The sequence below is a fragment of the Micropterus salmoides genome, unplaced genomic scaffold, assembly GCF_014851395.1.
Source record: "Micropterus salmoides isolate LMB-PRFRI ecotype aquatic unplaced genomic scaffold, ASM1485139v1 Ms_hic_scaffold_2, whole genome shotgun sequence".
Taxonomy (NCBI): domain Eukaryota; kingdom Metazoa; phylum Chordata; class Actinopteri; order Centrarchiformes; family Centrarchidae; genus Micropterus; species Micropterus salmoides.
Window position 1 is genome coordinate 8141857 of NW_024041150.1, and position 16475 is coordinate 8158331.

Consider the following 16475-nt stretch of genomic DNA (forward strand, 5'->3'; position numbering starts at 1 on the left):
CGTCCGGCAGACTCACCACGGCCACCGTGAACTCCCCTCCTTGTGGATGTCTGCGGTGCTGAACTCTGTGTCGCTGAAGTTCTCACAGACGTCGAAGGGAAGCTCTCCGTGCTCCTCAGAGTTCACGATGCCTTCTTCAGCTCCCAGACAGGTGATGATGCCCTGAAAGACACAACCAGAACAAAACGTCAAGGGTTGGCCGGAGGCGCCGCTGTCTGAAGGGTTGGCAGGGGGGCGCCGCTGTCTGAAGGGTTGGCAGGGGGGCGCTGCTGTCTGAATTGTTGGCAGGGGGGTGCTGCTGTCTGAAGGGACAAAACGTAAAGGGTTGGCAGGGGGGCCGCTGTCTGAAGGGTTGGCAGGGGGGCGCTGCTGTCTGAATTGTTGGCAGGGGGGTGCTGCTGTCTGAAGGGACAAAACGTAAAGGGTTGGCAGGGGGCGCCGCTGTCTGAAGGGTTGGCAGGGGGGTGCTGCTGTCTGAAGGGACGGAGCCGTGTTTGTATTACACCTCTTTTAGGGCCCTTTCACAGCTGAAGGTCTGCACCAAGGTCTAAAACAAAGTTCATTTTTTAATACATTTGGTTAGTTTTGGTTTGGTTTCACTTTGCAGTTCTGCGAGTGCACTAAAGAAATCATTTCTGTGGGCTGCTTCTCGTATACTTGACACTGACTGTTTAGTAAACGGACATGCGCATGAAGTCAGTATTTGACAAGAATGAATGAACAGATGAATATCGTTGCCACCATAGTGTTATTATGGCATTACTACCTGCAGCACCAGCTGTACTCGATTTGATAATCAGTTCCAGACCAGCCTTGGCTCAGGAACGCCTGTTTTGCTTAATGCCACGCTGATTAAAACCTGCCTCATCTGTGTATCGCCTGACACCGTCACAAGTTTTGGGATCATTTCAAGCCAACAGGAAACAGCAGCTCTGTACAGTGAGTAGGGCTGAAACGATTCATTGATTAAATCGATTACTTTAATCCATATAGCGCACAGTTTCGCATTGACATTTATTACTGTTGCACATCGCTGTGTGAACACGACGGGAATTTGATGCAGCTGTTACAAAGTGGAGGAAGAGAGAGAAAATAGTCAGGGACAAAGAAGAAAGCGTCCAAAGTCTGGGATTATTTCAAGCTAAATAAACAAACAACAACTCTGCAAAGTTACAGTCCGTCCACCGTAAAATTAAACTTATGTGGCCTTCCACAACAGCATGAAGGCACCTGATCAGAAAGTAGCCAGTGTTCTGCCAGCGGACCTGTTTCAAGGTAACAGTAACTTTAGCATTTAACTGAAATCATGATTGATTGTTGAGTTGAAGCCAAAAGACGCCGCGATCCTCAGCTGAAAATGTGCACATTTGCGTTTGTTGTTCTCCTGGTTGGACCGTGAGTTTGGGTTGTAACGTCACAGTCAGGAGTTAACTGGGTGTCGGGGAGCTGCACCTCAGTATAACTTGTAGAGCACTCGGGTGATGTTTGTGTTGGTAAAGCAGTTGTGTGTTGTTGGTCTAATGTTTGGTGTATGATACACTATGAATTTCTGAAAGGACTAATAAATCTATCATCTATCAACGTCACAGCTGATCCCGTTACCGGGGTGGGGGTTCGCTCTTCAGTGTCTCACTTCCTGTTGGATAATAAAGTTAAATCGATCAGAATAAGGTCCACTATATGCAAGATGCAGACGTGAGGTTACCAGCTCTCTCTTCTCTTTGGTGTAGCTGAAGGTGAACGGGATTTGGGCTTGATGTTGGCAGCTCTCCTCTTTCTGGTCACCATGTCGACCAGCAGGTTGATCAACACGTGGTCATTCTTCAGGAGCGTGACGCCACAGTCCCGGTGGTCGAAGGTCACGTTGGTCCGGACGGGGCCGATGTTGGCGTGGATCTGACCCGGGTAACCCTGCATGGTGGGCTACAAAGAGAGCGGTGTCAGGGCGCAGAACGCCGTGTTGGACGCCACAAACTGAAGGATCGGCTGCAGGCGAGGTTCATTCAGCAACAACAACAATAATAATAATAATAAAACAATAGCCTCATTCAGCACGAGCATCTGTTCATACGACTTCTGGAGAATTTCCCATCAGTGGAACCAAGTACGTTTACTCAAGCGCAGTACTTCAGGTACTTGTACTTTACTTGAGTATTTTCTTTCGTGCCACTTTACACTTTCTGCTGCAGTACATCTCAGAGTACTTTAAACTGCATCTCTGATGGCTTTAGTTACTTCACAGATTAAAACATGTTTTGTTATAAATTAAACAGTTGTTAAATTTGCAGATGAAACTTTTAGTCCTTTAATCAGACATGCAAACATTGTTCTGGTGTTTCAGCTTCAAAGATTCAATGCAGCATTGTGTTAATTACTCTTCAGTGTTTCTCCTGGAGCTGTAGCAGCAGAGGTGAAGCTAATTATTTTTTGTGCAATAGAAAAGTGCACCCCGCTTTATATCTGATTTAAAAACATGTATGAGGGCTCCTACCTCAAGAAAATGTTGTGTTCTCCAATAGAAATATGCCATTTCACATCATTCTGGACCATTATCATCATTTACATATCATTTCTGTGTACAAACAGCTGGAAAGCTAAACCTGCAGAGGAGGACCTATAATCATTAGAGATGCACCGAAGTGAAAATTCTCTAGTCGAAATCAAATTTTTCAAAACTTTCCCCAATAACGAACAAGGTTTTTCACATTTGACATTTCCCCACTGCATTAATTGAACAGTCAAAATGTGCTTTTTCCTCAGTGTTTCCCACAGGATGTGGAGAGAATATCGTGGGGGTGCCCGGAGCCCGAGAGGGGCCGGTAAAGTAAATTACATGAGTCCATTTACTTTTAATAGACACATGTAATATGTTTTATACTTGCTGTGAATATTATCCAATTAATCTTATTTCCATCCTGTACAGACGCCTTATTTTGAAAACCGGACGTTGTCACGTGTTTCCTCCTTGCGCTAAATCCATCCAGTCCGACCCGGTTTGATAAAGAAGAGTTAGAATTTAAAATCATTCTTCTTGCCTACAAACCTTAATGGTCAGACACCATCTTATCTTAAAGAGCTCATAGTACCTTACTACCCCACCAGAGCACTGCGCTCCCAGAATGCAGGGTTACTTGTGGTTCCTAGAGTCTCCAAAAGTAGACTAGGAGCCAGAGCGTTCAGCTATCAAGTTCCTCTCCTGTGGAACCAGGTTCCAGTTTGGGTTCAGGAGGCAGACACCATCTCCACATTTAAGAGTAGGGTTAAGACTTTCCTCTTTGATAAAGCTTATAGTTAGGGCTGGCTCAGGTGAGTCCTGAACCATCCCTTAGTTATGCTGCTATAGGCCTAGACTGCCGGGGGATTTCCCATGATGCACTGAGCTCCTCTCTCCTCTACTTTCTCTCCCTCTGTATGCAACCTCATCCCATTATTGCATGTTACTAACACAACTTCTCCCCTTTCCGGTAGTCTTGTGCTTTCTCGTCCCTCTCCTCTCTCCTCCTATCACTTCCTGCAGGTGTTTCTGGCTCTGGAGCTGTGGAGTCTGGATCTGTGGCTGCGGGTCACCTGCTGCCCCCGTGTTCCTGCTCGACACCCTCTGCTGCAACGACTATTGTTACTATTGTTATTATAATCATTAACATTATGATGGTTACCATTAACACTATTATAAATATCTGTACCATTTTTCATTTAGTCTATAGCAACATCACCTTTACTGTCTGTACCTCTGTGTGGATATTGTGTAGGCTGCCTCCCTCCCCTCTCTCTCTCTCTCCCCTCCCTCCCCCCCCCTCTCTCTCTCTCTCCCCCCTCCCTCTCTCTCTCTCTCTCCCCTCCCTCCCCTCTCTCTCTCTCTCTCCATCCATCAGGTGTTCAGAGTTGCACAGGTAACGTTAGGAACACGCTGTGACCTCCACTGTGTGTTTAATCGGAGGATATAAAGTACAACAGGGGCCTTTTACTGCGTTACACTCGACTCACCGTGGGCTCGATGATTGGCTGGCTGACGATGCCCTCGTACAGCTCCGGGTCCAGGACTCTGGTGGGCCCCAGCTCCAGCCTGGGTGCGGCCTTAACTTTCACCGACTTGGAAGAGTCGTCTCCACTGTCGCCGTCTGTGTTTTGGGCCTCGGCCTCTTCGGAGGTGGCGGCGATGGCGGCGGCAGCCGCGGCTGTGGCGGCGCTGAACGTCAGGAGGAGGGGCTCCTTCACCCGCCGGATCCTGATCGCTCGCTTACCCGCTTTCCGCTGAGGAGAACCAAAAAAGAGTTTGATGTTAGAGTCCGTTAAACAGAACAGGAAGTCTGGAGCTGCCGGAGAAGGTCAAAATAAGCCCCGCCCCTGAGCGGCAGGAGGAGGCCTCACCGTGAGCAGGGTGAACTCGACCTCCTCGTTGATGTCCTCGGCGTTGAACTCAATGTCGCTGAAGTTCTCCTTGACGTCGAAGGGAAGCTCGCCGTGCTCTTCCGACTTGATGACGCCCTCGCTGTCCTTAAGGCTGATGATGACGCCCTGCGGCGAAGGAATAAAAAAACATCAAGTCAGAGACAGTCGAGGAAGACGAGCGTGCTGACAGGAAGGCGAGCGGCTCTGACCGTCTCCCTGGTCTCCTTGGTGAGGCTGAAGGTGGCGGGGATCTGGGGCTTGATGTTGGTGGCCCTCCTCTTCTCCGTGACGATGTCGGTCAGCAGGTTGATCAGCACCTGGTCGTTCTTCAGCAGCGTCACCGTGCTGTCCTTCCTGTCGAACGGCAGGTTGGTCCTCAGGGGCCCGATGTCCACGTGGACCTGCCCGAGGTAGTGGCGCTCGCCGGGCTGCGGATCGACAAAAACAGGGGGGGTCAGAGGCCGGCGGAAACGGGAAGCTGTGACGGGTCAAGATGTCTGAACTGACCTGAGGCTCCACGAGGGGCTGGCTGACCACGGCCTCGTAGATCTCCGTGTCCACGTTCTCCGTTCCACCTGGAGCCACTTTCACGTCCGTCGCTATCAGACTGTTCTGCTTCCAGACAAAACGGCGTTACCAGAACACGAGCATTTAAAACCTGTTTCAGAGTGATCATTTTTATACAGCAGGTAAAAACGTGGACGTGTTTTCTTTCAGGCTGGAGGAAAGAAAACACAGTTAGTCTCGTCTGCAGAGCTGAAAGTTAACTTTTAACTTTATCAGTTTGACGTGTTCGATGTTGCTGCTGTTAAAGTCTGATCAGATATCGGCTGCGTAAATACTGATCAACATAAATTATGGAATTTTACAGTACGCATCTTTGAAGGCAGTTTCTTCCTCCGAGCCTGAAGTCTCCTCCTCAGCAGCTCTCGCAGACTGGAGGTTTTTCCAGAGGGCTGAATTACAGAACATCTGATTCGCAGAAACAGGCTGAACGCTGTTTTCTGCACGCAGCTCAAATTAACTCTTTTTCTGCTTGGTACAAGAAGAAAAAGAAAGAAAACCTGCAGAGTTCTCAGTTTCCAACTTTAGCCAAGCAGCAGACGACTTTAGAGGAGAAAACCACCGACAGAGGATCATTTTATCATTTGGTTTAAAATACGTTTAAAAAGTATTCAGATTATTTTCTATGTATTTTTCCGATAACTTTTTAAGTTTTTATCGCAGAGAAGAAGAAGTTTTTCCCAGTATCGTGCAGCCCTGCAGTATGTTCTGAGAGAGAAATCTAAAAACATCCACAAACTAAAACAATCACTTTGAACCCGACTTACTGCAGAGTTCAGATGTCAGGTCTAGAAACAGAACGGCCTCATTTGCATATTTAAACCTAAAACACAAAACAATATTGTCTTAAAGCGAGTAATCAACCGGGAAAGTTTCCTGGTGATCTCTGTTCCAGTTTTTACTCTGGTGGCCTTAAAGGATCCTCGTCTGTCTCAGAATCACACTGAACCGTAGGAAACATAATGACCAACGGGACCGGGTCCAGGACCGGGACCAGGACCGGGACCAGGACCGGGACAAGGCCTCACCTTCTCCTTGCAGGCGGTGAAGTGGACTCTGACCCCGGGCGTCATGGCTTTGGGGTTTCCGAAGAAGGCGTCGAAGCTGAAGGTGTACTTCTCCAGGTCCTCCCTCTCGATGTAGCCGAAGGTCGGCTGAGGATCAGAGACAGGAGAGCGTGAGACCAGCTGCTGAGCTCCGGAGGAGAGACGGGCGGCGCCGGACGATAACGCAGCTCAGAGCTCACGGCTTTTCTTAAATGAGCCTTTTACTTTCTTTTAGGGAATTAAAACATTGATTTCTCTTCACTCGAGCTTCTGTTTCTGTTACTGCAGCTGCAGAGCGTCGTATTTCTGCCTGCTGGGAGAAAGACAGGAAGCTGAACGACCTGCGACTTCAGACAGAGAGTCTGTTACTGGAGTCACAAGCACCACTTCATTTTCCTCAGTAGCATTAAAGCAAATGTTTGATTCAACTGAGCCACCAGCGAAATCAGCACTTAATGTTTCTATGAAGATGTTTATTTGTTGGAAACAGATCCTGAAGGTTCGGCCTCAGATCCGTTTACTGATCCTCCGTTTGGCAGAAACTTTAAAACACATTAACTTTCACTCAGGAGCAAAAATCTGAATTTAGTTTAAAGAAAGAACGAGCTGACGTTTATCCTGATAATCATTTATCGTGATAAGGTTTTTGGCCCCGTAAAAGAAGTCAGCTGACTCATTTCTGTAAACGGGGCCGAGCGTCCGAACAGCAGCGGAAACGAGCCAGAATCAGCCCGACGCCGTTCTCCACCTGCAGGTCGTCTCACAGCAGCACTTTAAATGAGACGGCACCAGACTCCATTCAGAAAACACGCCTTTTAAAAGCAGCTGCTCCTTTTGAGCCGTTTACTGAAACAGCTGCGTTTGTTTTGGGTTGCCGTAGTAATGGCGCGTTGCTTTAAGTCGTGTCACGATGGGAATTTAAAACTCGCGCTGTGTGTGAAACCGGCCAGGGGCAAGTCCGGGATCAGAGAGGACGCCGGGTCTTGAGGCGGTTAACGATGACGCCGGCTGCGTCGTGGTCGCTACTCGTTTCTGCTGAAACATCAGATTTAAGGAAGAAATTAAAAACTAATCAGACACATTTCAAGGACTTTCAAGGCCCGATATTTACGAAGGCGCTGCAGAGACTTCCTGCGCTGCCACGACGCAAAGGCGCCTTTATCACAGTAAGAGTCACATGACTCACCCCGATGAACGAGATGATCCCCGTGGACCGGCCCGGAGGAGGTCTGAGGACACACAGAGGCAGCAGGTCACACAGACACCACAGAAGAAGACGACACACTCGGACCCCATGAAACGCTGACTTACTTATCAAAGGTGCGTTTTCCCAGCAGGCCGAGGGCTTTGGCGGTCTTGGTGAGGTCCGGTTTGGGTTTGGGTTTAGGTTTGGGTTTCGGGGCCGCGGGGGTGTCCGCTGCAGGAGCAGGAGGGACGGCGGGCTCCTCTGTGGGTTTCTTGGGCTCCCCAGGGGCCTCAGAGGCCGGAGCTGAAATCAGTGCTTTAATCTGAAAGAAACAGGAAACTGCTGATCCTACTGAGACCTGAAGACCTGATCCTCAAGAGACCTGACCCTGCAGAGACCTGAAGATCTGACCCTGCAGAGACCTGATCCTCAAGAGACCTGAACCTGCAGAGACCTGAAGACCTGATCCTCAAGAGACCTGATCCTGCAGAGACCTGAAGTTCTGACCCTGCAGAGACCTGATCCTCAAGAGACCTGAACCTGCAGAGACCTGATCCTCAAGAGACCTGAACCTGCAGAGACCTGAAGACCTGATCCTGCAGAGACCTGATCCTGCAGAGACCTGAAGACCTGACCCTGCAGAGACCTGAAGACCTGATCCTGCAGAGACCTGAAAACCTGATCTTGCAGAGACTTGATCCTGCAGAGACCCTGAAGACCTGACCCTGCAGAGACCTGAAGACCTGACCCTGCAGAGACCTGATCCTGCAGAGACCTGAAGATCTGATCCTCAAGAGACCTGATCCTACTGAGACCTGAAGACCTGACCCTGCAGAGACCTGATCCTAATAACGTTTTAGCATCAACATGTACTTGCAGTACCGAAGGTAAAAGTACTCACTGTACTTATTATATATTTAGTACCGAGTCATCAAAGTACATATAAATACTACAGTAGTACTAAACTGTACTTGCTGCTGGACTAACAGGTCTGATCTGGGACCTGGTCTGTACTCACCCACTCAGGCTGGTCTGGGGGAGGGTTCGGCATCGGCTCCTCAACTATAGTCTGAACACAGAGAGGAAACATAATGACCAACGGGACCGGGTCCAGGACCGGGACAAGGGCCGGGTCCAGGACCGGGCCCAGGACCGGGACAAGGGCCGGGCCCAGGACCGGGACAAGGGCCGGGCCCAGGACCGGGACAAGGGCCGGGCCCAGGACCGGGACAAGGGCCGGGCCCAGGACCGGGACAAGGGCCGGGCCCAGGACCGGGACAAGGGCCGGGCCCAGGACCGGGACAAGGGCCGGGCCCAGGACCGGGACAAGGGCCGGGTCGACCCTGCACTGAATGATCAATACTGGATCTTCTGGTCTAACAGGATCAACACACAACAGGTGAGCTCACCTCTGCGGTCCAGCCGGGAGGCGGGTAGGCCGGCGGGTACCCCATGGGGGGCCCGCAGACTGCAGGGGGGATGGGAGGTACAGGGACCGGTCCGTAGACTGCGGGGTCCGGAGGAGGAATCCCAACAGGAGGAGGCGGACCAGGAGGTGGAACAGGAGGTATGGGTCCAGGTGGACCGTGTTCGGGGCCCCACGGTTCAGGGAGACCTTCCGGACCCCAGCCAAGTGGTCCCCAGGCTTCGCGGGGAGGTCTCCAGTCATCGGGGTGAGGGGGCCTCCAGTCGTCCGGGTGAGGACCCCTCCAGTCATCAGGGTGAGGGCCCCTCCAGTCGTTGGGGTGTGGGGGTCTCCAGTCTTCTGGGTGAGGGCCCCAGTCTGGAGGAGGCATCCAGTCTTCAGGATGAGGCCCCCAGCCCGGTGGCGGCGGTCCTCTTGGACCCCAGTCTGGGGGAGGAGGCCCTCTCGGCCCCCATCCTCCAGGCGGCGGGGGCCCCCATCCACCGGGCGGTGGGGGCCCCCATCCACCGGGCGGCGGAGGGCCCCACCCTCCGGGCGGCGGAGGGCCCCATTCTTCAGGCGGCGGTGGCCCCCATCCACCAGGCGGCGGAGGGCCCCAGCCTCCCGGCGGAGGAGGACCCCAGCCCGGTGGACCCATGTCGAACGGAGGCCCGTCTTCCCCCGGGGGCCCCATGGGGGGCCGGTTCCGTCCCGCTCCTCGTCCCATTTAGAGCTACACGAGCTAAGCTAACGCTAGCTCACGAGCTAAGCTAACGCTAGCCACCGAGCTAACTGTGTAAACAAAGCAAACAGTCGGATTCGGCCGGAGAATCATCGGTTATCTCCGCAGCTTCAGCAGCTTCAGCCTCACGGACCCTCAAACGGCCGCGGGACCGAAGAGAAACCGGATTATTTCTCTGAACCGATCAACAAGGAGCTGAACTCCGCGGAGCGGCGGCTGCTTCCGCTTTAATGGCGGCCGCAGATCAAACCCGGACTCTTCACCGCCGCCAGCCGGCAGGAGGACGGAACTGCAGGAGCGACGTCTTCATTCTTCATCCGTCTTTCTTACTTGTTGCCCTGCAGCTGCTGCACTTAGTGGGATTATTAATAAGGGATTTTGAATGTGTACTTGATGCCACTACAGGTTATTAATTATATATTTAGCGGTGGCAGCTGGTATCTTCCATCCCCCCAACATGCTGCTGTGTTGTTGCTAATCCTTTTAATTATTAGTTTATTATTTTCTAAACACGTCGTGAAAACTGCTTTAACATTTGTTTACAACAAAGTACTGACTTGACTTTTTACTTAATATTAAGATGCCTCCGGCTGAGCCACACTGAAGGTGGCTGTTTGAAAACTCTTCTCGTTGATAAGCTGCTTAAAGGCTTCAGAGTTCTTCAGACCTTCATGTTGAACTTAAATCTACTTCTCTGGATGTGAAACAAAGTGTTGTGGAATCAGAGTCGCCTGCAGCGTAGCAGAAAAAGCTTTTTATTTAGTTTGCCGGCTGAAGTCGCTCGACTCCAGCTGAAGGAACCGGAGAACATTATAGAACATCAACATTATCAATATAGGATCTGTCAGAGTTAGAGCACAGCAGGGAGCCGGAGCGTCAGACGCTCCTCCACTCCTGCAGAGAAAAACCTCCTCCCGCGACCTTTCGGAGGCCGAGCAGGTGACGAGTCTTCGCTCGGCAGACAGAGCGACGGTGAGCTGATAAACCGTCGATCAGTTATTGCAGTGATACTTCAGAGGCTGATGTCAGAATGTGCAGCTCGTGGCGGGCAGACGGTGCATTTCATGACTAAACTACAAAGGTCTCCACCTGACCCCTGACCCCATCGTTACAATCAGAGGATCTGCCAAAGAGCATTTTCCTCCCATTAAAGATAATTATTTGCTGGCTATTGATGAACTCGTTCTGGCTCCTCCCTCAGCAGATGATGGAGAAGATGGCGCTCTGCCCTCCGTCCCCGCCCTCTCACGAGGAAGCAGACGCCGACGTTCTCCCGGCCTCGTTTATGAAGATCGAGTACGTTGGTACAGGAACCAGGTCCAGATACGTCGGGGTTCACAAAGCGGCCTCCGAGCTGGATCCAAGTACCTGTGCCAGGCCTCCTCCACCAACCTGCGCTCCCTCCAGCAGCCAGCAGGGGGCGACTCCACCGGCAGCAGAAACAAACTGTTTCTACTTGTCAGCTGATTTATTCCCTCAGTAAACACTTTCCTGATGAGTTTCTGGTCTCAGTCGCTAGTTTCAAGTCTTCTTCAACACAGCGTGATGTTCATTTAGTAAATTATGGTCCCATTTAGAGGAACAGAGACCAGGAAGCAGAGGAGGTTTTAGGGCGGGGCTACAAGCTGACATGCCGGATAGAGGCGACTCGTATCCGCTGCACAGTGTTTATTTAAGTTGTGTTGTTGTGTTTCACTTTTACATTTTGTCTGTCACTAGCCACAGTTAGCATCCCGGCTAATATCACAGTTAACGTGAATTACGGATGCACCTGGCTAGCTCCTCCCTCTCGTCCAAATATGGTCACGTCTGGCTCCAGAAAAAAACAAACAAAAAAAACAGTGACGACCAAGATGCCAAACTGGAGGCTTCAAAGCTGCTTCGTCCGCTTCTTTCAGACGGGCCGTTTCAGACAGGATGAGCTGAGCGGCTGCTCGAAGGCCAGCGGAAGCTGAAGATGGACTTTTATACCTGAAGGTGGCGCCCCAGAGTGAAAACAGAGAGCACGTTTAATCCACTTCTTTAAAGGGCATTACAGCTGTTCTGGGTCATCTGTGAGTAGTAAGAGCGTTAAAATAGGACTTAACTGATGTAAACCACCGCTAACACATGACCACCGGGTCCCAGAGGCCGAACCTGGACCGACTGGCGGTTTGTAGAAACTCTGGGTTCAGGCTTTAGTCATAAAATGCACCTTCGGCTCAGCCCGCCAGAACCTCTCTTCAGAAACATCCACCTCTACAAACATGTAAACACACTTCTTTATATCTGTGAGTGAATCTAAATCAGTTACAGAGGAAGCGTTTTTAATCAGTTACACTTTACTCTCAAATGAAGGCAACCTCCATCGTCAAAAAGAACGAAGGCAGAACGTGTGATGAAAGGATGAACAGAGATACTTTAAGGGTTAACTCAGATTACATCGGGTACAAAAAGATGACATGTGAACTAACAGTCTCCGGATAACTAATCCCTTTTTCTCTTGGTTTTCTTTTTTTAATCCAAAAAGCAGCAGCAGGAAACAAACTAACATTTTGTTCTGTGAAAGATCACGAACTAACAGACTTCCTCCTCAGGAGAGGATCCTTCATCGCTGTCGGACAGAAGCGACACCAACACCACCGAGGTCCACAACCAGGACAGAGCCCGGCGGGTCAGTACGGAAGAGACTTCGGGACGAAAAACAGTTCTGAGATTAAAGTCTGAATCATAAAATCAGAGTCGGAGAATTTAAGCCTGAACTGAAATAAGGGTTCTTAGATGAAAGGCGACGTTCTGAAACTAAAAAGGTTTCAAACTGGATTTCAGACTTTACTGAAATCAGATTTTAAACGGGTTTCAAGAAACACCTGAACTCGTTTTAAACTGGTTTCAGACTAGTTTCAAACTGGTTTAATTTAGGAAGTTTTTAAAGCAGAAGTGAACTCGTTTCAAACTGGTTTCAGCCTGCGCTTGAACTGATTTTATACCAGTTTCAAACTGGTCTAATTTTATACAGGTTTGAAACCAGATTTGAACTTCTTTTTTAAACTGGTTTCAGACCAGATTCCAGCTGTAACAGAAAACTTGTTACTGATTAATTCTCCTAATTTAAAGGCTAAACTAAGATTGTCGTCTCTGGAGCCTCATTTTGCTCTAAGAACTGAAATATTAAACACAGAACTCATTTTTTTTTTTTTGTCCCTCATCTCTTTCCGTACTTTATGAAAACACAGAAGGTAAAATACAGGAAGTGGAAAAGCGAGTGCAGCTGTGCATGGGGGGAGGGGTTCAGGTGAAGGAGGACGTCCCTCTGATCGTCTCCCGTCCGTCCTGACGTTCTCTGTTGGCGTCGGATGGTCGTGAGGAGGGGGCGGGGCCCGACTCGTCCTCTTTCTCTGGGAGCTTTTTGTTTTTCCATCGGGTTCAGTCGAAGGGGCTGAAGTCCCTCTCCAGGTTCTCGGACTCGTCGTCGTCGGAGAAGAAGTCGTCCTCGTCGATGTCGTCCTCGTCGTAGTCCTCGTGCCACTCAGGGACGTACTCTTCATCATACTCGTCGTCCTCCTCCTCCGCCTCCTCGCCGCCCTCCTCCCCCGTGTTGTTGTTGTTGTCCGACTCACCGGAGTCCGACGCTCGCTCCGACTTCGACCTGAGAACAAAGCAGAACGTTCAGTTTTCGCCCCTCCGCCACAGACAAACATCGGAAATGAATAAATAAACAACTGGCTGAACAAAAAAGATCTGAAGTGATTCACCAAAAAGAAACATTCATCTTCTGCCCTTCTGTCTTTTTAAACTCTAACCAGAGTCCAGACGGACTTTATTTTAAACTGTAGCCGAGATCCCAAAGTCTCCGAGGACCGCAAACCTGTCGGGCCGGGACCAGGAGCCCACGTCCCTGAAGGTAGCTCGGTTCTTTGGTGTCGTACTCACACTTTGTTGGCGTCGGTGTGGTTGGACAGGTTGGAGGCCTCAGTAGATTCTGGTTCCTGGCCGTTCTTGGACTGATACCCGACCCTGAAGTCCTGTATTGGACAGAAATACAGGAAACTGTCACGGACGGGACGCCCTGAGTCAAAGTGAGACGCTGGCAGGAAACGTAGCGAGACTGAAGTTTCAGGCGGCTCAAACTGATCTGACTGGTTTAAACATCAGACTGAAAGAGAACTGGACTCAGACCGCTGGATTCTGGACCACGACGTCGATTATTAAATTAGTTGCCAACGAATTTAATAATGACGTCATCGGGCCGTAAGGAGCGAAAGTGATGTGAACAGTAAAGTTAGTAAAAGAACATCAGCGCTGCAGTAACACCTTCACCGCCAGAGAGTGGCAGCGTTTCACTCTTCACTCAGCCAACAAGGTCGTGAGCTGAGCTCTCCTGGAAACACCGGCGCAACGTCGTGTCTCTGTGGACGATCGAGACTCGTCTCGGTAAGCTAGGTAGCGAGCTAGCTTCACGGTATGAGCTGTAACGTTTTCTACACGGTTTCCCTCCGTCCGTTCGATTGGTTGATAATGGCGCTGAGAGTAGCGCATAATTATGATGCAGAACGGCGGCGGCCTGACTCATCATAAATCGCTCAAGGCGACGTTCCCAGCTGGAGAACGTGTTGCTGCCGAGTGCGCGAGATCAGACAACACGGGACAGTTTCATACTTTCTAAAGAAGAGGAAACAGTTCACCTGTCTGTGCGTGACTTAGGGGAAACTATATAAACGTGAAATGCTGTTCGCTACAAAATGGTTATTATTGACCCCCTGTAAATTCAGCAGATGTAACGCATGACGTGAACCGTTTTGCTGTCCTGTAAACAAACTTCACCAGAAACCCGTGCGGTCGCTACAGGTCCGTCTTCAGACTGGGCTTACCTGGGTCGAGTGCTGCAGGATGGCCAGCAGGCGCTCCTGGATGCGTCGGATCAGTTCCAGCCCGGTGTTGAGATGTTCCGGTTTCAGCAGCCGGACGCAGGAGGCCAGGTCAGTGCACTGCAGCAGGGTCTCCTCTGAGAACAACAAGACAACAGCAGCAGTCAGCAGGGGCAGCTCACAGCGCTGGAACTCTGCCGACGGCAACGAGGACGCCGCTCTCACCCAGCAGGATCTGCAGGGCGTTGGTGTGCAGGTCCAGGGCCTCCGTCTGCTGCTCCATCACGTCCATCTTCTCCGTCTCCTGATTGTAGTAGCTGTAGACGCAGGAGTAGGCCAGCACCTGCAGACAGAGAGCAGGGCACAGTAAATAAAATGCGACTCGTCAGCAGGAGCCTCTGAGGACGAGGATGCCGTTACCTTACGAGCCTGAGCGAGGACTTTACAGGCGTCGATAACGAAGGTCAGGGACTTCATCTGCAGAGCTTCGTTAATGGACGACACTTTGTTCTCCAGGTTGATGGCGAAGTCCTGCAACAGACACGAGACTCGCTCATCTACAGGCACAGAGCGGCTGGCGGCCTCCGGCACCACCGAGAGCAAGTTATCTTAGATCAGGACACATGCTTTGACTCCAGGCACTAGTCCAGCCTCCTCGCTCTTTATGGACACGTAAGAACATCCTGAACAACCATTTGTTGAATCTTTAGTCTGCAACAGGTTTCACTCCAGCTGCACAAGCTTCCAAGCTGGGCTCAGTCCCATTTCACCCCTTGGAACGACCCTTCAGGAACCCCATACGTCATCAGTAGTCGACGACTGCTCTATCACACGTCAAGCGATCACCAGGTCACCAAGTAAAACTAAACAGCACAGCTTCATCACCAGGTTACTAACCAGGGCTCAACGTTAAACTTCCTGCACCGGGCCCCACCGGACCCCACCGGACCCCACCGGACCCGAAACTCACTGTCCCTCTTTCCGAAAGTTATTTATCAGTGTTACAACCAAACCAAAGACTTCTAGGTTATGTTGCTCTGTTAACAACTTTAATCGTTTATTAAATACATCCTGGAAATAAAAAAACTAAAGTGTGATCAGAGTTAAAATTATAAAAAATAAAAAGGTTAACAAAACAATTTCCTTTTAAAAGAGAACACACTAACATGATGTGCTCGATCACACGAGTCGCCTCCATCACATTTGACAGCCTCTCGTCCCGTCGCTACAGGTCTGAACGGTGCGCCATGAGCTGCAAAACAACTGCAGGATGTTGAGTTTCTAATTTTAGTTTCTTTAATACTAATGTTTCCGCTAGTTCATCTGTCCCGACGTTACTTTTTACTGGCCCCGGGCCATCGGGCCCCGGCAGAGCCCTGTAACGTTACTAGTGAAGCTAGCTAACGAGACAACATGCTAGTGGCTGAAGTAGCAATTTTTTTTTACTTAACTAACAACAATCATCATAAATTATACGAGGAAAATACTTTCTCTGCGGCCCTCCGCCTCTATCGCAACAAGAAGCGAGACACCCAACCCCAAGACGTGAACACGGAATCAGAGGGTTAGGGCCAGGAGGGGAAACGGGATCGACTGTTTCACAATAAAAGCCTCCTTTGTCCTCTGTACTGTGAAGCAGGGGGGCGACAGACTTCAGCTGTGTTACCTTGGCCTGGTTGTGGAAGGTGCACCTCTCGTTGTAATCCTGGAACTTCTTCTCCTGCCGAGCCGCTTTACTCACCTGCAGCAACACGACACAGATCAGACACACATGTTCAACCGGCAAACTCTCATTTAAATCTGACATTTAAATCTGCTCGTTTCCCAGCGTCCCCCGCTTCTCTGCCGGGACTCACGCACAGTTAAAACGTGATGATATTAAATCAGAGAGCCGAGAAGATGTTGGACGCTGCAGAGAGATGTTTAGTTTTCAACCTTAAAGTCTTTGATAGTCAGAGCAGGAGACCGTGTTCCTGCGCTCTGAGTGGACGGATTCGTGTGCTGACTGCGGTCATGTGACGGCGTGTGAACCCACCATGGCGGAGCAGTTGTAGTAATCTTTGTGTGTTGGTTTCCAGGGTTTCAGACAGCGCCAGCAGAAACCGTGGTTACACTTGGCACAGGTCATACTGAGGACAGAGGAACACAACCGTCACCACCCTCCTCCTCCCCCTCCTCCTCTTCTCCTCCACCCTCCTCCTCCTCCTCCCCCTCCTCCTCCCCCTCCTCCTCCCCCTCTTCTCCCTCCTCCTCCTCCCCCTCCTCTTCCCCCTCTTCTCCCTCCTCCTCCTCCCCC

The 16475-nt window shown here is 50.5% G+C and overlaps 2 protein-coding genes across 2 annotated transcripts in view; both read right to left on the minus strand.

Annotated features, from left to right (window-relative positions):
- Positions 1 to 35: 35 nt before the first annotated feature.
- Positions 36 to 9579, minus strand: LOC119911346. The gene is made up of 11 exons (XM_038730211.1): positions 8595 to 9579; positions 8204 to 8254; positions 7311 to 7507; positions 7186 to 7228; positions 5982 to 6107; positions 4897 to 5001; positions 4599 to 4817; positions 4369 to 4515; positions 3985 to 4251; positions 1706 to 1923; positions 36 to 162 (listed from the first exon to the last, which is right to left on the minus strand). The coding sequence occupies exons 1-11, from the start codon at positions 9315 to 9317 to the stop codon at positions 123 to 125; spliced, it is 2136 nt and encodes a 711-aa protein (XP_038586139.1). The 5' UTR covers positions 9318 to 9579; the 3' UTR covers positions 36 to 122.
- Positions 9580 to 11581: 2002 nt separating this feature from the next.
- The window catches only part of LOC119911330 (cullin-9-like), a 35673-nt gene continuing 30779 nt past the window's right edge, over positions 11582 to 16475 (minus strand). Inside the window, 7 exon segments of the mRNA XM_038730172.1 lie at positions 11582 to 12960; positions 13245 to 13336; positions 14183 to 14316; positions 14405 to 14522; positions 14600 to 14710; positions 15846 to 15920; positions 16215 to 16308. Of these exon segments, the coding sequence (XP_038586100.1) occupies positions 12738 to 12960; positions 13245 to 13336; positions 14183 to 14316; positions 14405 to 14522; positions 14600 to 14710; positions 15846 to 15920; positions 16215 to 16308 (847 nt within the window). The 3' untranslated portion in view covers positions 11582 to 12737.

Excerpts from the sequence above, each read along its gene's own strand:
- LOC119911346 (XM_038730211.1), bottom strand. The coding sequence starts at position 9,317 with ATGGGACGAGGAGCGGGACGGAACCGGCCCCCCATGGGGCCCCCGGGG. Across the intron at positions 5,002-5,981 it reads TCACCGCCTGCAAGGAGAAG|AACAGTCTGATAGCGACGGA; the intron begins GTGAGGCCTTGT and ends GTCTGGAAGCAG. Across the intron at positions 4,818-4,896 it reads AGCCCCTCGTGGAGCCTCAG|CCCGGCGAGCGCCACTACCT; the intron begins GTCAGTTCAGAC and ends GTCGATCCGCAG.